Here is a 26,563-nt window from a genome sequence, read left to right on the forward strand (position 1 = left end):
ATGAGGAACAGTAACATTCAAATTCTTCCTTGTCCCAAAATCAATACCATTTCCTCCAGCTGTCGATACTGCATGTGACTTGCAGAAAGTCTTGTGAGGTAAATACTATCCGTTTTTAGGTTTAGTCATTAACTTAATCTTCTGTCTTGTTGTCGCTGTCTTAAAGAGTGTAATCAGCCTGTTATTAAAATCATTTATGATTTCCTTACCAACTAAGGCAAACGATCGCTTTTTGCGTATTATGACGTCATTGGTCAAGCAGACAGCTGGAATCGGACGTTAATTTATTCTCGACAAAGCTGTCCCACAAGGTGAGGCTGTATGCTCTTCTGCTGAAAGCACATAACGTACTGGCCGGTCCTAACCGCTGCCAAACACCGTGGGAGAAAAACCATGTCACAAATACAGTTCTCCTCTAATTCGTCAATGTGAGACTGTAAAATTCAGCCTTAATTACAGTCAATAAAGAATACAAGCTCCCTTCCATTCCACTTGTGGCATCCACTCATTTGATGAATCTTAAGTACACTCATTTTAAGTAAATATACTGCAGTAGTGAAGGCGGTATTAAGTGTTAAAATTTGCGACGTGCCTGTAGGTTACGCACAACAATAAGGCTACTTGCAACAGTGGCTTAAACATTGGAAAACTTACAATATGATGCGGTTTACAGCCCAGAAAAAATTTATGGAAATTGATTGTGGTCACCAAGCCTATTAACTTAAATAACTATGTTCGCTTTTCGTATTTGATCAGATTCATCCCCGGATTTAGCAACCGAAGTGCCGTGCCATCAGCACATTTTGCTTTCTTGTAAGTTATTAGGCTCATTACAATTTGACACTTGCTTCCTTTTTGCACTGCTTTATTTACCGAAGTATCGCTAAACTTCGAGCCTAAGCGTACATAGGATGTATTGTTCCGTGAATTAATTTTTATTTTGATTGGTAGCGTCACCAAAATTTTCTTTACTTACGTACAGGAGTGATCTTTCGCGCCACCCTCCAAAGACTGCACTAGCGCAAAGTAAACCAGTGATAAACATCATGGAATTAGACACCGAGAGCACGACAACTTCAATTGATGACAAAACAGAAGATTTCTGCGAAAATCCTACCCGCGATACTTTGGCTGAAGGATTGATGTGTTTATTGAAGCCAACGATTGATCAACTGGATGAAAGAGTTCGCGCAACTCGGTACTGTAATAGAGATGATGGTTAACTTATAAGTGTCATAATAGCCTATCCGAAACGAACCACTTGTTTCTTTTGCCAACAGAATAAGCCAAGTTGAGTTGAAACAACAGATTGAAGGCCTCGCGGAGGAATTAAGGAAAATTTCAGATTCCCAGCAGTGCCCCTTGGATTTGGACGCCTATGTGAAAAAACTTATGACAGCGAAACAAAAAGTAACTGTCGTTAGTAACATCCTGCAGACGGCACAAGTAAGAGAAGATCGGTTTATGAACCAATCATATGTCACAATAGCATCACAGGCGTTGCTTTACTGTAGGGTACTAGTTAGTATTTTGTGAAATATGAGAGTGAACGCTCAGTACAACAACAAATTACAGAGGAATGGATGAAAAAGAATTTAAATTAAGGTATTATTTTTTAGCAAACCAATTTTAAATGATTTCATATAATACAGAAACATTTTACACATCAACTGAAAGCCTAAACCGAGTAAATACGTTATAAGTAGAGCAGCCACTTTCCCCTTGGTGCATACAGATGTGGCAGAATGAGCCTAGTTATTTAACGAAGTGGCTACCAGTAGTATTTACTTTGAGCCACAAGTAACTGATTTGTAATATCCAGACACTGCCAGTTTGGTAGGCCTGTTTGTAAGTCATAATTTGTTGGCATTATTTAACCCTTGTGGTGATCATCAGGCCAGCAGTGTATTGTCTATCAGTGTTGCAGATTTTTTTTAAAATATCACTCCCCTTCGTGATGGCTGGTACAGCTCAAGGACAGTTTTAAGTGTATTGGGCAGTTTATATATTTTACTGCATTTTTACAAGAATCTTTGGGTCTAGTGTAGCAGGGGATACAACCCGTCGGCTTTGGACAATGACGTGACAAGTCGCCAGATAGCAGTTTACCATTTTCGCTTTTGCTGTTATGTTTCAGTTTCGTTTTTTTACTGATTGCTTAATAAAGTGGATCTGTTTATTCTATCTCGTGAGATTTTTTTTTAAAAAAGCCAAAAAACACTTATCAGCCACTGAAGGGAGCTACAACACTAAGAAGAATCGCTTCTCGATTGGCGACTTGTGACGTCAATGTCCAAAGCCGACGGGTTGTATCCCCTGCTACACTAGTCCCGAATCTTTTATCTGAAAGTTGGTCTCTTGCAGTTATTTATAAATGTACAATGTAATTCTAATTATGATGCTCATGCTTTAGTTAGTTCATTTATTAGACATTTTTCAATTATTACTTGCTCAAATTTATTTACAGTTGTTTGTTTGTAGTATTTTTGATTAAGCTTATGGTTTTACATGTATGATGTGAAATCATTCTTGATTTCTAACATGGCATTAACTTTGTGTACTGTGTCATGAGCCATGATGGTAGGCTGTTACTTGAGTGGTTGTTCCTGGAACTCAGTTGCGGGAATGGAAGTATTCTCTCTCTCTCTCTCTCTCTCTCTCTCTCTCTCTCTCTCTCTCTCTAACTTTAATTAAATTTAGTCAGCATGTCAATCAGTATTTATTAAAGAGTCCTTCTGATGATGTCTATGAGTGAGATGGCTCTGTCTTTGGTTTTCCTAGTATGGGAATCATTGTGTTGGTCAGTTTTAATGTCAAAGCTGTTGAGCCAGTCTTTATGCAGAAGTTGCCGAGTTGAGTTAGAAAAATGTTCTTTTGAGGGGTTTTGTGGAGATGGGGTCCTTTTATGTTGGTGTTGTCAGGTGTATTTTTCTGTTTCCACTTATTGTGTGCAGGGCACAATCTGATTATTTTTGTGATTAAGATCAGCTTTGTCTGCAAATATTTGAAGCATTTACTTCAACATCAATGATTTGTTGATATTTTTTGCTGGCAGGTGCTACATAGTGTTTGATAGCCCTGTTTGTTGGTTGGAGGACAGACGGGCAGGGAGAGGTTATTGTTGAAAAAGTAAGGGGAAGATGATTGGAGGTCTCCAATGTTTGTGTCACCTGAACTGTGAGTGATGTTAGGGCTATGGAACCTGTGGTTTGAGAGCAAGTGTTCTGTTGTCCAGTAAATAGTGGTGTGGAGAGAGAGAGAGAGAGAGAGAGAGAGAGAGAGAGAGAGAGAGAGAGAGGCTGTTTACATTTTTGGTTGTCAGGAATTTGAATAATGCTTCTTCATTAGGGTTCATATATGTGCCTTCCAGCGTGTCATGTTGATCATGAAAGTCTCCCATGAACATGGAACTCTGGTATTGCCATTGTATCCCTGATTGATTTGACTGGTAGGCTTTGATTGAGCAAATCATACATGCAAGCAATTATTAGTCTTCATTATGTGGGCCATATTGCTACTGCCATTAGTGTCTGTGTCATGATATTATGTGATTTGTGTGTGTGTGTGTGTGTGTGTGTGTGTGTGTGTGTGTGTGTGTGTGTGTGTCACTCTTGTATTTTTATATTGATTCCTAGCACTAATTACAAAGCAAATGTATAATACCAGCAAAGCATGAAATGGGAGCATGAAATGGGAGAAGCCCATGTGCTGCATAGAGCTTAATCCTCTGCTTCTCACACGTCCCTCAGTAACTGATCAAGGAATGTTTGCTGATTAGTATTTACATTATAGAAAGTTGTTCAGACTAATTTTTAGTCATGTTTCTGGCATAAATGGGCAAACAGTTTTACAACTGTTTGTGAATTTCATTGTTAGCAAATATTTTAAAAAAAATTAGCAAGCTGTGATACTTGATGGCAGATTAAAACTGTGTGTCAGACAGAGACTTCAGCTCAGAACCTTTGCCTATTGCGGACATGTGCTCTACTGACGGAGCTACCCAAGCATGACTCACAACCTATCCCTACAGGAGAGCTGCTCTGACCTTTGGAAGGTAGGAGATGAGCTGCTGGTGGAAATAAAGATGAGAGGATGGGCTGTGAGTTGTGCTTGGGAAGCTTAGTTGTTAGAGTAAGTGGCAAAGGTTAAGTGCTGGAGTCTTGGCCCAGCGCACAGTTTTAATCTACCGGGAAACACACTCCGCTGCAGAGTGAGTGAGTGAGTGTAATTACTAGCAGCCCTCAATGTGTTGCCTTATAGTAAATAAACAAACACTATTTTTTTCCCTTGTTTCATGAATTTTGCTATGGTTACTGCACAACTCGGGTAATAATCCCATTTTCAAGTACACAACTGACTCCAAAGATGATAAAACAAAGATAAACATGATGATAAGGTAAAGATAAACATATCAACTTCTTAACGTATCAATCCTTCGCTTAATGTGAAATTACTTCAGTAATGATTTTTTGACAAATTACCTATGGAATTACTGTATTCAACACTAACACTAACTGACTAAACATACCTAGGAATAAAGTTATGCATCAGCCTAAAACTTTTTATGCATTTGCAGATTGTGGCCCAAAGGTTTACTTCTGTCTAGTTGTGGTAGAATAATTGAATTGGGATTGCTCATTTAATAATAGGTGCGGGGATATACTTATCTGTCTTTCAATTTCTAACTGGCCAAGTTTTGCCCTGTTTTTCTCTGTGTGTGAGACTTCATCAGTTATGTATTTGGGGTTTTTGTTGAGGCAGTAAGCTTGAAGATAAAATACAGCAACCATAAATTTAAAAATTATTGTAAAGTCTCCTTCACTGACACATTCATCCCAGCTTCCTCCCAACATCCTAGAACCTGTAAACATGCAGCAACCCACCACATAATCCACTATATCCTTCTTACCCCCATGTTCCAAGAAGACTTTGACCAGGAACTTAATACAGTAAAAAAATAGCTACAAATAATGAATCATTGACAGAATTCTAAGTAAAAAGATGAAGAATTAAGCCAAGTCCATACTGTCCCCAATGAACAACAAAGGCAAACTGGAAAAGAACTGATGCAGATTACCTCTTATAGGATAAGTAACATTTTGAAGGCAGAGGGTTTCTGTGTGCTTTTTTATGTCCCTCAGACAATAGGTAGTTGCTTGTTCAATGCAAAAGTCAACCAGCTAGCCATCATAAAAAGTGGAGTTTATAAGATCATATTCCGGAAGTGTCAGTCTTGCTACGTGGAACAAATTGGGAGGCCAGTCTGCACTAGGCTTGAAGAAAATCATAGATGATGGAGACTGAGGAAGCCTGATTCAGCTTTTGTGGACACTGCCAATCATAGATGTTGGAGACTGAGGAAGCATGATTCAGCTTTTGTGGAACACTGCCTTAACAAAAACCACAAATACACTCCTGGAAATTGAAATAAGAACACCGTGAATTCATTGTCCCAGGAAGGGGAAACTTTATTGACACATTCCTGGGGTCAGATACATCACATGATCACACTGACAGAACCACAGGCACATAGACACAGGCAACAGAGCATGCACAATCTCGGCACTAGTACAGTGTATATCCACCTTTCGCAGCAATGCAGGCTGCTATTCTCCCATGGAGACGATCGTAGAGATGCTGGATGTAGTCCTGTGGAACGGCTTGCCATGCCATTTCCACCTGGCGCCTCAGTTGGACCAGCGTTCGTGCTGGACGTGCAGACCGCGTGAGACGACGCTTCATCCAGTCCCAAACATGCTCAATGGGGGACAGATCCGGAGATCTTGCTGGCCAGGGTAGTTGACTTACACCTTCTAGAGCACGTTGGGTGGCACGGGATACATGCGGACGTGCATTGTCCTGTTGGAACAGCAAGTTCCCTTGCCGGTCTAAGAATGGTAGAACAATGGGTTCGATGACGGTTTAGATGTACCGTGCACTATTCAGTGTCCCCTCGACGATCACCAGTGGTGTACGGCCAGTGTAGGAGATCGCTCCCCACACCATGATGCCGGGTGTTGGCCCTGTGTGCCTCGGTCGTATGCAGTCCTGATTGTGGTGCTCACCTGCACGGCGCCAAACACGCATACGACCATCATTGGCACCAAGGCAGAAGCGACTCTCATCGCTGAAGATGACACGTCTCCATTCGTCCCTCCATTCACGCCTGTCGCGACACCACTGGAGGCAGGCTGCACGATGTTGGGGCGTGAGCGGAAGACGGCCTAACGGTGTGCGGGACCGTAGCCCAGCTTCATGGAGACGGTTGCGAATGGTCCTCGCTGATACCCCAGGAGCAACAGTGTCCCTAATTTGCTGGGAAGTGGCGGTGCGGTCCCCTATGGCACTGCGTAGGATCCTACGGTCTTGGCGTGCATCCGTGCGTCGCTGCGGTCCGGTCCCAGGTCGACGGGCACGTGCACCTTCCGCCGACCACTGGCGACAACATCGATGTACTGTGGAGACCTCACGCCCCACGTGTTGAGCAATTCGGCGGTACGTCCACCCGGCCTCCCGCATGCCCACTATACGCCCTCGCTCAAAGTCCGTCAACTGCACATACGGTTCACGTCCACGCTGTCGCGGCATGCTACCAGGTTAAAGACTGCGATGGAGCTCCGTATGCCACGGCAAACTGGCTGCCACTGACGGCAGCGGTGCACAAATGCTGCGCAGCTAGCGCCATTCGACGGACAACACCGCGGTTCCCGTTGTGTCCGCTGTGCCGTGCGTGTGATCATTGCTTGTACAGCCCTCTCGCAGTGTCCGGAGCAAGTATGGTGGGTCTGACACACCGGTGTCAATGTGTTCTTTTTTCCATTTCCAGGAGTGTACATAATAGATGTCGGGTCAATGGAAGTGTCCAATTCCGTCTGCTTTGACCTGTGACGTAAGGGTGTTGTTGTGTGTGATGTCATTACGGGGCGGAGTTTGAGTTGGTTGTGCTTGTAGATGTTGTCTTATTGTGTTTGATGGTGCCCTCTGCTGTTTTGTGTGTATGTACTGGGTGTAATATGTTGAATTGGGTTCATTTGAGCCTTGGTTTTGGATGTGTGAAATCATTGGCAATGTTTGTAGTTAGGGACGTAAGGTCTGGAAGCTTTTTCAGTGAGTTTTTAATTTAATTTAATTATTTTTTTTTTTTCCTAACTGGTTTGCTGTTTGTGGTGCAGTAAGACGTTTAATGTATTGTGTAGCTTCTGTTGTTAAGTATGAATATGACATTTGAAATATGACAGTCCTATGGTGCGGTTGGAGATGGGGGAGGAAATGTTGTCTGTTATTAAATTCTTCCAGTTATTTGGACTGATTGGTGAGATTGCAAAGTGGAATATTTGTTGCGAGAACATGAGGTTGATCAGAGTTCAGTCATCTTGGACCAGGGACATGTCAGCATGCATGCACTCGTGTGTGTGTGTGTGTGTGTGTGTGTGTGTGTGTGTGTGTGTGTGTGTGTGTGTGTGTGTGTGTGTGTGTGTGTGTGTGTGTTGCCATCTTACTCAGAATATCAGAATTAGATCGAAATTATTGTTCAAAATTTTGTATTTCCTATGTGTGTATTTTCTTTGGTTCTGTTGGTAATGTGAAGTAAGTGAAAATAATCTATATGGTATATGCACCCCTCCAGAGGTGTCTAGGCTGCCAGAAGATATAAGCCTGTAAATTTAAAGTCCTCAGATACTCAAAAGCAAAATAAACAAGTGCCTTCTGAATCGTTTCTTCTGTAATTTAATGAGAACAATTGGACTCTTATGATGTAAATATCTGTTAATACTAGAGTTCACATTAAAGAGGCTTCCAGTTTCACTGGAACATAGACAGCTATAGTTTCTTTGAAACCATTAGAGTTAAATAAATGCTTAGTATGATGCAGTTGATAAAATCAGCAATTGAGAGAAGATACAGTGTTGGACTTTTTTTTAGCTATTGGCCAGAATCCTTTATCAGACTGAGAAACACATATATACGCCTGTGTGCATACTTTCGTGTGCATGCGTTTGTGTGTTTGTGCTTGTTTCTCAGCCTGATGATTATTTTGTCTGACTGCTAAAAAATCTCATAGTCTACTTTTAAAAGTGCCTTCTCTAAGTGGCCAGTAGTAATCTATCCTTATTCATATTGTTATTCCAGCCTGTATTTTCTGTTAAGTAATGCGTCTAGTCATCATTAATTAGGTTAGTACTAGTTACGCTTTGTTGTGAGTGTATTTACAGATGTACCCTACAGTGGCTGCTGCTGCTTATTAATTTATAACTTGACTCATTCCACAGCCCTGAAGGCTCTCATTCATAGTAGGATTTACAGAACATGGGGCGTGAATGAAATAATGAATGGTGGGATACAGGCTGCACCATGTGTGATACATTCCTGGGGGCTATAATGTATTAGTGTGTCTTGTGTTTCTGTCAGTTGTTTTGTGCTTCATGCTGCCTATTTATGTAGCTAAAACTGATGGGCAGAGGTAACATGTGTAGAGCTTTTAGATGTAATTGAGTTCGCCACTATTTGTGGAGCTGTGAAAACATCTGCCAGTTCAGGACCAAGATACTGAGAGATAAAGTAAGTGTGCAAATATTACTTAAAGCTCTAGGAAAATAATTGACATTTTATTATCTAGCTGTGGTATAGATAACATTAATTCCATCATGTCTTGCGTGCACATAGTCAATTTTGTTTGGCTGCCAGTTATTTGTTGAAGATAATCTTACAAGAAGAAAAGGTCACTATATTTCTTGCACTGGTGGGATGTGTTTACTCTGATAATGCCTTTGACTTGTGCCCCCAGTTTCTCAGTTGATTAGTGCTACCTTCATAAATGAGGTCTGTTCAAAAAATTCTGGAACTTTGCCCTCAAAATTTTTCCATGCTTACCTTTTACTTACTGTAAATGGTATCCTTCGAAACACTATCCTTCACAATTGTTATCCTGCTCCCAATGCCATTTCAACTTTTGGAATCGGTCTTGGTACACCTCTTGCTGGATTGTGCAAAGTGCTATATTGAATTTTCTTTTATATCATCTATCATTGCACATCTTCATCCTTTCAACAGGATTTCAACTCTGGAAATAAATAAAAGTCCACAGGGGCCAGATCTGGAGAGTGTGGAGGATGAGGCAGCACAGTGATTTAATTTTTTGTGCAATAGTCGCACATCAACAATGAGTTGGCTGAAACCAGATGTAAACAATAATGAAATTCTAAACTCAGATTGGAATGTATACCGCAGAGACAGGCTGGACAGCGAAGGGGGAGACGTGTTTATAGTGATAAAAAGTGCAATAGTATCGAAGGAAATTGACGGAGATCCGAAATGTGAAATAATTTGGGTGAAGGTCACGGTTAAAGCAGGCTCAAACATGGTAATTGGATGTCTCTGTAGGCCCCCTGGCTCAGCAGCTGTGGTGGCAGAGACCTGAAGGAAAATTTGGAAAATATTTTGAGCTGATTTCCCCACCATGTTATAGTTCTGGGTGGAGATTTTAATTTGCCAGATATACACTCCTGGAAATGGAAAAAAGAACACATTGACACCGGTGTGTCAGACCCACCATACTTGCTCCGGACACTGTGAGAGGGCTGTACAAGCAATGATCACACGCACGGCACAGCGGACACACCAGGAACCGCGGTGTTGGCCGTCTAATGGCGCTAGCTGCGCAGCATTTGTGCACTGCCGCCGTCAGTGTCAGCCAGTTTGCCGTGGCATACGGAGCTCCATCGCAGTCTTTAACACTGGTAGCATGCCGCGACAGCGTGGACGTGAACCGTATGTGCAGTTGACGGACTTTGAGCGAGGGCGTATAGTGGGCATGCGGGAGGCCAGGTGGACGTACCGCCGAATTGCTCAACACGTGGGGCATGAGGTCTCCACAGTACATCAATGTTGTCGCCAGTGGTCGGCGGAAGGTGCACGTGCCCGTCGACCTGGGACCGGACCGCAGCGACGCACGGATGCACGCCAAGATCGTAGGATCCTACGCAGTGCCGTAGGGGACCGCACCGCCACTTCCCAGCAAATTAGGGACACTGTTGCTCCTGGGGTATCGGCGAGGACCATTCGCAACCGTCTCCATGAAGCTGGGCTACGGTCCCGCACACCGTTAGGCCGTCTTCCGCTCACGCCCCAACATCGTGCAGCCCGCCTCCAGTGGTGTCGCGACAGGTGTGAATGGAGGGACGAATGGAGACGTGTCGTCTTCAGCGATGAGAGTCGCTTCTGCCTTGGTGCCAATGATGGTCGTATGCGTGTTTGGCGCCATGCAGGTGAGCGCCACAATCAGGACTGCATATGACCGAGGCACACAGGGCCAACACCCGGCATCATGGTGTGGGGAGCGATCTCCTACACTGGCCGTACACCACTGGTGATCGTCGAGGGGACACTGAATAGTGCACGATACATCCAAACCGTCATCGAACCCATCGTTCTACCATTCCTAGACCGGCAAGGGAACTTGCTGTTCCAACAGGACAATGCACGTCCGCATGTATCCCGTGCCACCCAACGTGCTCTAGAAGGTGTAAGTCAACTACCCTGGCCAGCAAGATCTCCGGATCTGTCCCCCATTGAGCATGTTTGGGACTGGATGAAGCGTCGTCTCACGCAGTCTGCACGTCCAACACGAACGCTGGTCCAACTGAGGCGCCAGGTGGAAATGGCATGGCAAGCCGTTCCACAGGACTACATCCAGCATCTCTACGATCGTCTCCATGGGAGAATAGCAGCCTGCATTGCTGCGAAAGGTGGATATACACTGTACTAGTGCCGACATTGTGCATGCTCTGTTGCCTGTGTCTATGTGCCTGTGGTTCTGTCAGTGTGATCATGTGATGTATCTGACCCCAGGAATGTGTCAATAAAGTTTCCCCTTCCTGGGACAATGAATTCACGGTGTTCTTATTTCAATTTCCGGGAGTGTAGACTGGGAGACTCAAACGTTTATAATGGGTGGCAGGGACAAAGAATCCAGTGAAATCTTTTTAAGTGCTTTATCTGAAAACTACCTTGAGCAGTTAAACAGAGAACCGACTCGCTGAAACAGTTAATGCAGAACAGGGAATCAGCGATCATAAAGTGGTTACTGCATCAATTATTTTGGCCGTAAATAGAAATATTAAAAAAGGTAGGAAGATTTTTCTGGTTAGCAGAAGTGACAAAAAGCAGATTTCAGAGTACTTGACGGCTCAACACAAAAGTTTTGTCTTAAGTACAGATAGTGTTGAGGATCAATGGACAAAGTTCAAAACCATTGTACAATATGCATTAGATGAGTATGTGCCGAGCAAGATCGTAAGAGATGGAAAAGAGCCACCGTGGTACAAAAACTGAGTTAGAAAACTGCTACGGAAGCAAAGGGAACTTCACAGCAAACATAAATATCGCCAAAGCCTTGCAGACAAACGAGAATTATGCGAAGCGAAATGTAGTGTGAGGAGGGCTTTGCGAGAGGCGTTCAATGAATTCAAAAGTAAAGTTCTATGTACTGACTTGGCAGAAAATCCTAAGAAATTTTGGTCTTCTGTCCAAGCAGTAGGTGGATCAAAACAAAATGTCCAGACACTCTGTGACCAAAATGGTACTGAAACCGAGGATGACAGACTAAAGGCCGAAATCCTAAATGTCTTCTTCCAAAGCTGTTTCACAGAGGAAGACTGCATTGTAGTTCCTTCTCTAGATTGTCGCTCAGATGAAAAAATGGTAGATATTGAAATAGACGACAGAGGGATAGAGAACAATTAAAATCGCTCAAAAGAGGAAAGGCTGCTGGACGTGATGGGATACCAGTTCGATTTTACACAGAGTACGCGAAGGAACTTGCCCCCCTTCTTGCAGCGGTGTACCGTAGATCTCTAGAAGAGCGTAGCATTCCAAAGGATTGGAAAAAGGCACAGGTCATCCCCATTTTCAAGAAGGGACGTCGAATAGATGTGCAGAACTATAGACCTATATCTCTAACGTCGATCAGTTGTAGAATTTTGGAACACATATTATGTTCGAGTATAATGGCTTTTCTGGAGACTAGAAATCTACTCTGTAGGAATCAGCATGGGTCTCGAAAAAGATGGTAGTGTGAAACCCAGCTCGCACTATTCGTCCACGAGACTCAGAGGGCCATAGACACGGGTTCCCAGGTAGCTGCCGTGTTTCTTGACTTCCGCAAGGCGTTCAGTACAGTTCCCCACAGTCATTTAATGAACAAAGTAAGAGCATATGGACTATCAGACCAATTGTGTGATTGGATTGAAGAGTTCCTAGATAACAGAACGCAGCATGTCATTTTCAATGGACACAAGTCTTCCGAAGTAAGAGTGATTTCAGGTGTGCCGCAGGGGAGTATCGTAGGACTGTTGCCATTCACAATATATATAAATGACCTTGTGGATAACATCGGAAGTTCACTGACGCTTTTTGCGGATGATGCTGTGGTATATCGAGAGGTTGAACAATGGAAAATTGTACTGAAATGCAGGAGGATCTGCAGCAAATTGACACATGGTGCAGAGAATGGCAATTGAATCTCAATGTAGACAAGTGTAATGTGCTGTGAATACATAGAAAGAAAAATCCCTTATCATTTAGCTACAATATAGCAGGTCAGCAACTGGAAGCAGTTAATTCCATAAATTATCTGGGAGTACTCATTAGGAGTGCTTTAAAATGGAATAATCATATAAAGTTGATCATCGGTAAAGCAGATGCCAGACTGAGATTCATTGGAAGAATCCTAAGGAAATGCAATCCGAAAACAAAGGAAGTAGGTTACAGTACACTTGTTCGCCCACTGTTTGAATACTGCTCACTAGTGTGGGATCCATACCAGGTAGGGTTGATAGAAGAGATAGAGAAGATCCAATGGAGAGCAGCTTGCTTCGTTATAGGATCATTTAGTAATCGCGAAAGTATTTCGGAGACAATAGATAAACTCCAGTGGAAGACTCTACAGGAGAGACACTCAGTAGCTCCGTATGGGCTTTTGTTGAAGTTTCGAGAACATACCTTCACTGAGGAGTCAAGCAGTACATTGCTCCCTCCTATGTCTATCTCACGAAGAGACCGTGAGGATAAAATCAGAGAGATTAGAGCCCACACAGAGGCATACCACCAATCCTTCTTTCCACAAACAATACAAGACTGGAATAGAAGGGAGAACTGATAAAGGTACCCTCCACCACACACAGTCAGGTGGCTTGCGGAGAATGGATGTAGATGTAGATAAATGTGCAGGTGCATTATTGTGCTGCAAGAGCCACGAATTGTGTCGCCACATTCAGGCCATTTCCTTCACATTTTCTTGCAGGCATCACAATAACTCTCATTAGTACACACACAGTGAGTTCCATAGGACCAAGCAAATCTCCAAGGTCACGGAATGTGTCAGTTCATAAATTGCAGCATAAAAGTAATAACAGATATAAAAGTCCATGAACCCAAAAAAAAGACAAGCCATAAGTTTATGTAAATGCAGTCAACAGTATAACACAGGAATTAGCTTAATTTTTCAGGGAACTTCTCAACAGAATAGGAGGAGTGACACATGAAGAAACTCTTCATGTAGATTTGAAAGTGCTTGGATTACTGCTAAGATTTTTGAATTCTTGTAGTAGCTTATTGAAAATGGAAGCAGCAGTATTCTTTTCTGCACAAGAGTCAAGGTAGTGTGATCCAAATGCAGATTGGATTTCTGCCTAGTATTAACTGAGTGAAAGCTGCTAATTCTTCGGAATAAGCTGATATTCCAAACACCTTGAAATTTGAACTGTTTAGTTTTACTAAGCATATGCCCATTCTGTGAAATTAAAACATTGGGTTTTGTTGAATTGTTTGTTAGAAACTGCAAAAATTGAGTCTTACTGTGATTCAGCATTAGATTACTTTCTACAGACCATGAACTTATGTCATGAACTGCACTATTTGAAATAGTGCCAACATTTCACCCAAAACCCTTTACTACCAAACTATTATCATCTGAAAACAGAAGTACTTTAGAATCATCTGTATTACTAAAGGGCATATCATTTATATAAATAAGGAACAGGAGTGGCCCCGACAGTGACCCCGGGGGCACCTCCGTGCCCCCATTTAACCATGCCCCACTCAGACCCCACATCATAGCCATTTTCAACACTGTGGATAATGACCTTCTGCTGTTGTTAAAGTAAGAGGTGAACCAATTGTGAGCTACCCATAGTAATCCAACTTCTGGAGCAATATTTTGTGATCAGCACGATCAAATACCATGGTTAAATAAAAAAAGAAACTTAGTGTTCTAAAATCTTTTGTTTAATCCATTTAGTACCTCACAGAGAAAAGAGAAATAGCATTTACAGTTGTTAAACCATTTCTAAAACTGAACTTTATATTTGATAGTAAATTATGTGAAATAGAATGATCAATTATCCTTATGTACACAGTTTTTCCAATAACTTTAGCAATCACTAATGGCATAGAAATAGGTCTAAAATTGTCTACATTATCCCTTTCTTCCTTTTTATAAAGAAACTTTACTACTGAGTGCTTTAATCGTTCAGGAAACGTGCCATTCTTAAAGGAAAAATTTCAAATGTAGCTAGGTACAGGGCAAACATGTGCAGCACACTACTTCAGTACTCTGTTAGGTATGCCGTCATATCCATGAGCCCCGTTGTAAGTATCACATACGATGATTTCAGACATTAGTCTCAGAAAAGTATTTCCCAAGAGAGTTATATGATTCCCTGTAGAAACTAAGATTTTATTTAATCCACAAGCAGTGCTCAGAAAGTGATTGTTAAATACTGTACATATATCTGACATGTCAGTAACAGAAATATTTTTACTATGAACAGACTTAATGTCGTTGACCTTGTGCGGCTGACCAGACACTTCCTGCATGACTGACCACATGGTTTTAATTTTATCCTGTGAATTAGCTGTTCTATCTGTGTAATTAGGTGTTCTATTTGTGTACCATGTACTCTTTGCCTTCCTAATAATATTTTTAAACATCCTAGAATACTGTTTGCAATGGTGTACTGTAGCTTGATTGCGACTATTTCTAACATTTTGATATAATTCCCATTTTGTTCTACATGATATCCTTATGCCACTAGTCAGCCACCTAGGCTTCCTTTTACTGCTATTACCCTTATTAGAACATTCTAATGGAAAGCAGCTTTCAAAGAGTGTGAGATCCCCCAGGGGGCTCACCACTCTGTGGTGGGTTCGTGCTTGGCTGCCACTGGGCCCCAGCCTTTGCAGCATCTTTTCCCTTCCGTGCTGCATGTCTATCCTCTTGCTATTCTTTTTCCCCTCCCTTGGGGAATACATCTGGGGTGTTATTGGAAATTTCCACATTGTCTGTCGCTGACATAAGAACAATCTCACCACTGTTTTCCTTTCTGTTTTCCTTTCTTTGTTTCCCTTCTCCTCTCATTTCTCCACTTTGACGTTTGAGGTTCCTCTTTTTCTTCTTCCTCCCTCTGTGCTCCTGAAGGACGGCCCACGCATCTGACGCGTAACAGGAGACTGGGTAACACGTAATTCCCGGCCTCAGGTCGACAGGTAGGGTTTGCACATACCGCTTGGTACAGGCCAGGGCCAGGGAGGGATGACTGCCTGAGCTGCTACCTTCCCAAATTGCCAATTGGTCCCTCTGTCAGGTGTTCAGGAGGTGTGACCTGAGGTGTGAACAATAACTGTGAAGGGGGCCCCCACTTGGAAGGAGCGCGCCATTGGAGATGCTGGCAATTGTGGGGGATTTTCTCTCAATGAGCAAATCATCTTCACAATCAACATATACGAAACATAAATGGAATGAGGCTAACAACTCAAAGACCCTTCCACTTCACCACTGTTCCTCGTGATCTTACTTACTGAAGACGGTCAATCCTTTGCCACAGTAAATCCGCTCATAATTCAGAAAGGTGTTGATGCAATTGTCTGCCCTGTTAAATCCTGCTCTCGTTTAGGGAATGGCACTTTGCTTTTGGTGACTACTTCTGACTCTCAAGCACAACATCTGCTTGCTGTCTCACTTCTCCATGACTAACCTATTCATGTCAAGGCCCATAGAACTCTGAATTCTTCCTGTGGTGTTTCTTACACTAGGCTGCTCGATGGTCTGACTGAGGCCAAAATCCAGTCTTACCTCTCTGATCAGGGTGTCATTGCCATCAATTGGCTGATGAAAACGGTAGATTCCTCCGTAATGCCCACCCGGACTCTTTTTCTCACCTTTGATAGTGTGGTGCTTCTGTCCAAGATCAAAGCCGGTTATGAAATTATCACAGTCTGACCATACATTCCAAACCCAATGTACTGCCACAATATCAACTGCAATGGCGGCCATGCCGCCGCCTTTCAGGATTGTCCTGTGTATCTTGATGAGCGAGCTGCCCAGGAGATACGGGTAAAGGAAAAAGTGCCTTACCCAATCACTCGCAAGTTATTGGATAGTCACGAACCCTGCATTTTCCCATCTATTACTATAGTTCTGTTCTTGTTACCCCTCGCTCCATTAAGGACATGACCACGCAGACATGCGACCTCAAATTCAGCTCTGAGGTTGTGAAAGCACCCAGTGTCAAGGCAGCATCGCCATCCCCCCCCCCCCCTCCTCCTTCCAGCTGTGCAACAAGCTATCTAACTCTTGTCTCGCCTCAAGGGGTGAAACCACCAGCTACACAACCAGCAGGCTGGGAAGGATAGAAGGCGTACTCCAATGAAGACTTCCTAAGTCCCTCCAGCCAAACAACACCCAAGTCTTTCTTTGCTAACTGGAAAGGCTCGAAGAAGTCCACCAAAGGCAAATGGTCTTCTTCTTTGCCGACTTGAAGATTGTCTTTGATGGTGTGCACCACCAACTGTTTATCTGCGTTGGACTCCACAGACCAACAGCACAAGCCAGCTGATGCTTCTGTGGACCTCATGGAGCAGGATCCTCCTGCTTCTGTGCCCTGTAGCAGCAACTCTAGTGTCTATGGTGTTGATTCCTCGCCCCCCTTCCTTCCTCGCTGTAGCCCACTCCATCTTGCTAAGTCACCAGCACATGTAGCTAGTCCATGTGGTGGGGCTGTTGTGCACCCATCTGGCTGAGACCCTGACAACACAGGGATCACACTACTGATACCAGAGCTGTTCCTTCTCCATGTATACCAAGGAGCGGTTGCTTCCTGGAGCATCAGAACTCCCGGCAACGGCTGCTGTGCCAGGTGGTCCCGTCCTCTGACTGGGTGGCACCCATGGGGAGAGCGTTGATCAGGGTGGGTGGTATCAGGGTGGATGCTTGGTGCATGAAGCATATCAAGCTGCAAAAATCTGCCTGTTCTCAAATTGCCATCTCTTAGAATGGTGAAGGATCATTGAATGCTGTTTTGTATGATCCGGCAGCCTTCCCTTCCTGGCTACACCATGGGAGGAGGGCCAGGCTTTACATCTTGGGATGAAACACTTTCGCCGCTACCCCATCTGTACGAGGACAGATGGGGACACATTCACCACCACAAAGTCATTGTTTTTTGTGGAGAATATCAAGGACAAGTTTGGTGAAGTAGAGTCCCTCAGTAAGAAGTGGTCAGGCTCCCTGTTGACCAAAGCTTTTTCTCCCACCTAGTCTACAGCTCTTCATGCTTGTGATCATCCTGGCAATGTCCCAGTGTCTATTACCCCTCACCAATCTGTGAATGTGGCCCAGGAAGTTATTTTTCACAGGGACCTCATCGTGCAAACTGATCAGGAACTCTGTGCTAATCTGGAGTGATGCTGTGTTCATTTTGTTTGGTATGCGCAAAAGAGTCACAAAGACAGCCACACAAATACCAGGGTCTTCATTCTAGATTTCGAGGGGGATACCCACCCAGAGAAGGTCAACGTTATGTGCTACAGATGAGACATGAAGCCGCACATCCCACCACCCACAAGGTGCTTTTGATGCTTGCATTTTGGACATATCTCTTCCTGCTGTACTGCAGACCCTCTGTGTGGTGATTGTAGACACCCACTCTATGAGAGAAGCCCCTGCATTCTGCCACCTTTGTGTGTCAATTTTCGTGAGCGCCACTCCCCTAGCTCGCTGGATTACCCAGCTAACAAGAGAGAAAAGAAGATCCAAGAGTACAAATCCCTGGATCCTTGTCTTATGCTGAGGCTCGCAAAAAATATGAAAGACTCCAACCAGTGTCACTTTCTTCAACTTGCGCCTCTGTTACAGTCTTTCCCACTCCTATCTCTTCCATACACCAGCCTGTCCCCCTCCCCTGTAGTTCTCACGACCTCCCATCCAGGAGCTGCTCCCCCTCCTTGGCCGAAGAAGTGCCCTTCCCCCTCCCCCCGTCTTCGGAACCTGCCGGCAGTGGGGCTACCCCCCACCCCCCTCCCACACCGCCCTCCCAGGTACCCCTCTCCCAAACATCTCTCAGGCCGGAAGCCTCCTACCACAACTCGGCCATGAAACACACCACCTATGTGCACCAAGGTTGCCCACTCTCTTTCCTGGAGGCGCCATCTGCCCCTCGCAACCCGTGGCTGACATCTTATTTATGGATGTCACCCCATCTTTGTCGGTGACAGCCACTGACTGTGTGACATGACCACCTCTTGGCTTCTTTATGTCCCTGGACTCTTGCCACATGATCATCCAGTGGAATTGCAACAGATACTATCTTCAAGTACTGGAAATAAAACATCTTGTTTCCTCCCATACTGCATTCTGTCTTGCTCTTCAAGAAACACACTTCTGTGATGACCACTCTCCAACATTTCATGGCTATCGGGAGTTCTGTCAGAACCATGCCAGCCCCAGGATAGCATCTGGTGGAGACTGCACTTTGATTCACTCCAATGTCATTAGTGACTGGATCCTCCTTCGTACCAACCTGGAAACAATAGTGAACAGAGAGCAAATGACTACGGCAATTACAGTTTGTAATGTCTACCTCCCTTCAGGTAGGCTACTTCCTTATGTTGAACTGTCTACCTTAATATAGTAACTTCTGCTTCCGTTTCTCCTCCTTGGGGACTTCAATGCATACCATCCCCTGTGGGGAAGTGCCTAATTCACCATCTTATCAGAGACTTTGATTTGCATCTCCTCAATGATGGTTCCTCTACCCACTTCAGTGCCGCTCATGGCACCTTTACTGCTGTTTATTTCATGATCTCCTCCCTTCTCTCGTGGCTTCCCTATATTGGTCATCCCATGATGATCTTTGTGACGGTGGCCACTTTCCACTTCAACACCTCCCTCTCGAATTGCATTGATGCAGTCATGCAAGGCATCTCTGCCACTATTCTCCATGCTGCTGTCACCGCTGTCCCCATATCCATGGGTCCCCCTCATTATCGACAGGTACTGTGGTGGACCAAAAATAGAAAGCTGACAGGTTGCCCCATATTTACCACTTAAAGACTACATGCATGCGGAAGCTTAATGGTCTCTGCCTCTGGCCCACACAATTTGGAGTGCAGACTGTATCAGTCTTTTCCATCTTTACCATGCTCTGGTCTTGTCCAGACTAGATTATGGTACTCAGGTTAGTGGCTCAGCAGCTTCTTCCACTGTGCAAATACTTGACATGCACCATTGTGGGGTGCGCCTGGCTAGTGGTGCCTTTCGCACTAGCCCTGTTGACAGTCTCTTCACAGAAATGGGGATTCCCCCTCTATAGATACAATGGAGCCAACTCCTGGTTTCTTATACAATCGCCATTCACCAATTCCCTGACCATCTTGTGTACCCTGTCCTCTTTGCAAACGAGGGATGTCTCCCTCATGACAACTGCCCACGAGTGAGATTGCCAGTTAGAATGCATATCACTTCTCTCTGCCAGGATCTCCATCTCCACTCACTGTACCCTCTTGGATGGTGCCTAGACCACAGATTAGGACTGAACTATTCCAGGGTCCTTAAGGTCTCTGTCACTCCTTTGGTTTTTTGGCTTCTTGTACATGCCATCCTTGCAGAATTCCAGGATGCCATCATCTTCTACACTGATGATTCTAAGACAATAGATAAGGTGGGATACACTTTCATGTCTCCTACGGGCTTAGAACACCATTTATTGCTAGGATCATGTAGTTGTTCACAGCAGAGTTTTTAGCCATCTACAGAAACTGTCATTTTGTTTCTCACGCATCATCCTCCTCAGCCTATCTAGTTCCTCCTTTGCATTTTGTAACTGCACCTGAAGGGCACAGATTTTACGCTCCCGCTCCTCTATCAACTTATTTCTACTACAAATTCTGCATTTCCAGGAGAGGATCACACTAGAATGCTTGCTGGCTTCCCCACTGCATTCCCCCCAGTGAAAATACTTTGAACAAATCTCACATCGTACTCTACTACTTACCAACCTACGACAAGGCCCCCACTTCTCACTCGTGGTAAAATGTTAACAGTTACTGAAAAAAACTAAATTTCTGTGTTATCTAAATTCAATTACAATAGTAGAACTGTTTAAAGAATTAATAACAGTGATCTCGAATTTCTCTCTCTACTAAAAAAGCAACTACTGTTATTAATTCTACTAAACCACAACTAATATGAATAGCACAAAAAATTCTCACAATTTCATATCTCAAAACAAAAATTCGAGTGACCACTGGAACACTCAATGAAATTAAACATGTTGAACAAAAGTTTTACTGAAATATTTGACTACAAACAATAAGAAACATCGACTGAAAACTACCATACTAAATTTAATAAATGACTTCAACGCACAAACAACTCTATAAAAAACAGTGGGCAAAAGTTTATTAAACCATTATTCCATCAGAAACAGCATGAGACACTGTTAAAAACTACTAAATTTAATAACTGAATAACAGTGCACAAACAACCTTGTCAGAACTTAAGAATCACTACATCTGCAACAGCATGCTGAGAAATGTAAACACACTGCTAATATTTGGATGAATGATTGGAAACTACTAAATTTAATATTCGAATACAGTGCATAAAAAACATTGTTATCACTTAGCTTTAGAACCACCACACCTGCAACCATATGCCACAAAATCTAAACACACTGCTCACCAGTTATGATTCTCTTAAGGAACATCTCATTCTCATATGTGCAATTCAAAAGCTCTTCACATATTGTGAGGCGAAGGTCTTTCTGGTCTTGACTCTTGAACCGTGGGACAAATTTGGTAGCAAGACAGCACATCCAAAGATGCTGTGTCAGGGTTTGAAGACATGATCCAACAAAAATGTTACATTCTTCTGCAATTTCTCAGATAGTCAGTCTTTGACTGACAAGCACAATTTTGTTGACATTCTTGGCATGAGCGTTGTCGGTAGATGTCAAAGGGCGTCCTAAGCAAGGGTCATCTTTAACTTCCATCTGCCCATTTTTAAACTGTGTGAACCATTTGTAACACCAAGTATGGCTCAAGCACTTATCACCATAGGCTTCCTGCATCGTTTAATGTGTCGGTGTAAATGTTTTCTTGAGTTTCATGCAAAATTTAATGCAGACATATTGCTCCTATAATATTACCATCTCGAAATTCGCACACTGTATGATTCAGCACTCTACTCAATACAGCACTGAACAATAACTAACAGACATACAACAGTGAAACTTCCGGCAGTTACACATTGAACACAAGCATGTGCAGGGATGCCAACTGCGTTTCGCTCCAATAAACCACTGGCGCTAAATTGCGAATGTTCCATAATTTCTTGAACAGACCTCTACAATAACAGGAAAAAGTATTCATACACTGTTGTTGATGAAGAATAACTTTGAAGATCAAAAACATAAATGTTTTTGGTAAACTAACAGTGTTGTGTTTCCTTCCTAATTTGCACATATGAAAGGATTGGCCTTACACTACTTGATACGTAAACATAGAAATGACTAACAAACCACTTGCAGCAAAGAATGCCTTCAGCAGCAAGCTGTGCCTCATGCATGTTGGTTCTGGTAAAGCGGTGAATGTCGTGCACAGCAAAATGGGCCACAAACAGATGGAAACAACTTTAGAGGAAGGGCAGATAGCTATCTCCCAATATGAAAAGGGAAGATCATTTTCAGAAATAGGTGATATTATTAGCAGAAGCCAGGCAACTATACAGTCCATAATATTGAGGAAGAAATTCTCTCATTAATAATGAGAGAAGAGAGTGACGATAGTAGCTAACACAAAGAGAATGAATATTCAAGAAAGGCAATAGGAGTAATCCATAAAATTACAGGCCCATATCATTAATGTCAATATGCAGGAGGTTTTTGGAACATATATAGTGTTTGAACATTATGAATTACCTTAACGAGAATGCTCTATTGACACACAGTCAACACAGTTTTAGAAAACATCAGTCTTTTGAAACACAAGTATCTCGTTACTCACATGAAATGTTGAGTGCTGTTGACAAGGGATTTCAAATTGATTCCGTATTTCAGGATTTCCACTAGGCTTTTGACACTGTAGCTCACAAGCAGCTTGTGATTTTGTCTCAGTTATCTGACTGGATTCATGATTTCCTGTCAGAGAGATCACAGTTTGTAATAAGTGATAAAAAGTCATCGAGTAAAACAGAAGTGATTTCTGATGTTCCCAGAGGTAGTGTTATAGGCCCTCTTCTGCTCCTCATCTGTATAAATGATATAGGAGACAATCTGAGCAGCCATCGTCAGTTGTTTGCAAATGATGCTGTCATTTGTCTTCTAGTATAGTCATCAGAAGGTCAAAACAAATCACAGAATGATTTAGAAAAAATATCTGCATGGTGCGAAAATTGGCACTTAACCTTAAGTAGTAAAAAGCGTGAGGTCATCCACGAGTTCTAAAACAAATTCCCTAAATTTTGCTTACACAATAAATCATTCAAATCTAAAGGCCTTAAATTCAACTAAATACTTAGGAATTACAATTACAAACAACTTAAATTGGAAATAACATATAGAAAATGTTGAGGGAAAGCTAACAAAAAACTGTGTTTTATTGGCAAAATACTTCAAAGATGCAACAGATATGCTAAAGAGACCGGCTACACAACACTTGTCCACCATCTTTTGTAGTACTGCTGTGTGGTGTTGGATCCTTATCAGATAGGATTAGTGGAGTACATCAAGAAAGTTCAAAGAAGAGCAGTACATTTTGTGTTACTGAGAAATAGGGGAGAGAGTGTCACAGACATGATACAGGATTTGGGGTAGGCATAATTAAAACAAGGGCATTTCTCATTGTAGCAGGATCTTCTCATGAAATTTCAATCACCAACTTTCACCTCCAAATACAAAAATATTTTGTTGACGCCAAACTACATAGCTAGAAATGATCATTATAATAAAATAAGGGAAATTAGAACTCACACGGAATGAAATAGGTGTTTTTTGCGCACTGTTCAAGAGTGAAATAACATAGATTTATTGTGAAGGGGTTCAGTGTTCTCCTGCCAGGCACTTAAATGTGATTTGCAGAGTGTCTGTATAGATGTAGATGTTAATAAGGATGGTCAAAAAGACCATACATTGTCAGCTTCTGCATTGTCTGCATGTGTTGATGATCTGTTCAGGAAGGAAGTCATATCAAGGGCTGTTAACTATATCTTAACTACTGCAGGTTATATATCTAGAGTATTTAGAAGAAAACCTCAGCAAGAACAATAAGAAATTGAAGCTTGAATTTGTTCGAGAGCATATAAGCGAGAACACAAATTTCTGGTACAAAGAACTGTTCGCAGACGAAAGTAAATTGTGGTCTTCAGTCCAGAGACCGGTTTGATGCAGCTCTCCGTGCTACCCTATCCTGTGCAAGCTTACTTCATCTCGAAGTAACTACTGCACCCTACATCCTTCTGAATCTGCTTAGTGCATGCATCTCTTGGTCTCTCTCTACAATTTTTACCCTCCACACTGGCCTCTGATATAAATTGGTGATTGCTTGATGCCTCAGAACATGTCCTACCAGCCAATCTCTCCTTCTAATCAAGTTGTGCCACAAATTCCTCTTCTCTCCAATTCTATTCAGTACCTCCTCATTAGTTATGTGATCTATCCATGTAATCTTCAGCATTCTTCTGTAGCACCACATTTCAAAAGCTTCTATTCTCTTCTTGTCCAAACTATTTATCGGCCATGTTTCACTTCCATACATGGCTACACTCCATACAAATACTTTCAGAAACGACTTCCTGACACTTAAATCGATACTTGATGTTAACAAATTTTTCTTTTTTAGAAACACTTTCCTTGCCATTGCCAGTCTACATTTTATATCCTCTCTACTTCGACCATCATCAGTTATTTTGCTCCTCAAATAGCAAAACTGCTTTACTACTTTAAGTGTCTCATTTCCTAATCTAATTCCCTCAGCATCACACGACTTAATTTGACTACATTCCATTATCCTCATTTTGCTTTTGTTGATGTTCATCTTTTATCCTCCTTTCAAGACACTGTCCATTCCATTCAACTGCTCTTCCAAGTCCTTTGCTGTCTGACAGAATTACAATGCCATCGGCAAACCTCAAAGTTTTTATTTCTTCTACATGGTTTTTAATTCGTACTCCAAATTTTTCTTTTCTTTCCTTTACTACTTGCTTAATATACAGATTGAATAACATTGAGGATAGGCTACAACCCTGTCTCACTCCCTTCCCAACCACTGCTTTCCTTTCATGCCCCTCTTATAACTGCCGTCTGGTTTCTGTACAAATTGTAAATAGCCTTTTGCTCCCTGTATTTGATCCCTGCCACCTTCAAAATTTGAAAGAGAGCACCCCAGTCAACATTGTCAAAAGTTTTCTCTAAATCTACAAATGCCAGAAATGTAGGTTTGTCTTTCCTTAATCTATCTTCTAAAATAAGTCGTAAGGTCAGTATTGCCTCACATGTTCCAACATTTCTACGGAATCCAAACTGATATTCCCCAAGGTCGGCTTCTACCAGTTTTTCCATTCACCTGTAAAGAATTCGTGTTAGTATTTTGCAGCTATGACTTATTAAACTGATAGTTTGGTAATTTTCACATGGTAATTTTCACACCTGTCAACACCTGCTTTCTTTGGGATTGGAATTATTATATTCTTCTTGAAGTCTGAGGGTATTTCGCCTGTCTCCTACATCTTGCTCACCAGATGGTTGAGTTTTGTCAGGTCTGTCTCTCCCAAGACTATCAGTAGTTCTAATGGAATGTTGTCTACTCCCAGGGCCTTGTTTTGACTCAGGTCTTTCAGTGCTCTGGCAACTCATCACGCAGTATCGTATCTCCCATTTCATCTTCATCTACATCCTCTTCCATTTCCATAATATTGCCCTCCTGTACATCACCATTGTATAGACCCTCTATGTACTCCTTCCACCTTTCTGCTTTCCCTTCTTTGCTTAGAACTGGTTTTCCATCTGAGCTCTTGATATTCATACAAGTGGTTCTCTTTTCCTGTAGGCAGTATCTATCTTACACCTAGTGACAGTAAATTAAATTAAATTGAGTGTATATGTAAATGATGGCAGAATTTTGGTGTAGAGATGACCAAATACTGAGCTGAATCACAATCACATTCAACCCATGGTGAAGCAAGGTGATATAAGAATGATGATATGGGGATGTATGGCTATATCTGGTAACATGGATAGATTTCAGTATTTAAATATCCTAAAGGAACATCTGCAAAAAAATGTTGATAGCATGGGTTTAGGCACAATTTACTACTTTCAACAAGACACTGGCATTAAGCATACTGTGGAAAGTGTTCATCTGTATTGTTGTACCAAACTCCCCATGTTCTCAAGTTTCTAATGCAGTCCTTAATCTGACTGAATGTCTCTTTGGAGTACGCTTGAAGGAACTGTCAGAAAACATGAATTACAAAGAAAGACTGGTCTGAAACAATGTCTACAACAAGAATGGCAAAGTATCACTTCAGAGGCTACTGAAAATCTGTTTCATTCTATGCCAAAGAGGTTAACAGAAGTGATCCACAGGGGAGGAATGCATACAGGGGTATTGTCATTATATTTATGTAAATTATAATTTTCTTTGCATTATAATTTTCTTTGTATGACTACTTTTCCCATACTGTTTGAAGCCACTTGGTACAGAATTTTTATTTACTTTTTGCAGAAGACTAATTTAGTTAATCCTTTTATAGGTACAGGTTATGGAGGATACCCCATACTGTTAGTTTGCCAAAGCACATCCTTGGCTGTGATTTTTAACTCTAGTAAATAAAGTTATTCTACATGAGTAATGGTATACGAATCCTTTTTCACCATGACAGTAGCTTGGCATAGTTTTCAACAGTTGTTTTGATACCTTTATGATACAGAACTTGTAAAACATATAAATAGTGTTGGTTTTGTTTGTTAATACAAACATATTCGTCTTGTTTACAGGATCGACTGAACAAAGTTCATTTGCTGATAGAGAAAGAGTCAGCACGGCGACGAGCTTTACTTGAGCCAACGCCAAGTACTTCACCACTGGAGGCAACAAACCCTTCAATACAGTGAAGGATATCTTATATCAGATGCAGATGCATATGCATCTTTTATTTGTTGTGATTATTTGATTGTGATAGGACTTTCTTGCTTTGTTAAAATATTTTGAATTGTCCAACTGGGCATTTCAG

The 26,563-nt window shown here is 42.2% G+C and overlaps 1 protein-coding gene across 1 annotated transcript; it reads left to right on the top strand.

Moving 5' to 3' along the window:
* Positions 1-1,032: 1,032 nt before the first annotated feature.
* Positions 1,033-26,458, top strand: LOC124802696 (SNAPIN protein homolog). Its single transcript, XM_047263637.1, has 3 exons — positions 1,033-1,198; positions 1,281-1,446; positions 26,328-26,458. The coding sequence occupies exons 1-3, from the start codon at positions 1,047-1,049 to the stop codon at positions 26,442-26,444; spliced, it is 435 nt and encodes a 144-aa protein (XP_047119593.1). The 5' UTR covers positions 1,033-1,046; the 3' UTR covers positions 26,445-26,458.
* The last annotated feature ends 105 nt before the right edge of the window (positions 26,459-26,563 follow it).

Source organism: Schistocerca piceifrons, chromosome 6 (assembly GCF_021461385.2).
Source record: "Schistocerca piceifrons isolate TAMUIC-IGC-003096 chromosome 6, iqSchPice1.1, whole genome shotgun sequence".
Lineage (NCBI taxonomy): Eukaryota > Metazoa > Arthropoda > Insecta > Orthoptera > Acrididae > Schistocerca > Schistocerca piceifrons.

Excerpts from the sequence above, each read along its gene's own strand:
- LOC124802696 (XM_047263637.1), top strand. The coding sequence starts at position 1,047 with ATGGAATTAGACACCGAGAGCACGACAACTTCAATTGATGACAAAACA. Across the intron at positions 1,199-1,280 it reads GAAAGAGTTCGCGCAACTCG|AATAAGCCAAGTTGAGTTGA; the intron begins GTACTGTAATAG and ends TTTTGCCAACAG. Across the intron at positions 1,447-26,327 it reads ACATCCTGCAGACGGCACAA|GATCGACTGAACAAAGTTCA; the intron begins GTAAGAGAAGAT and ends TCTTGTTTACAG.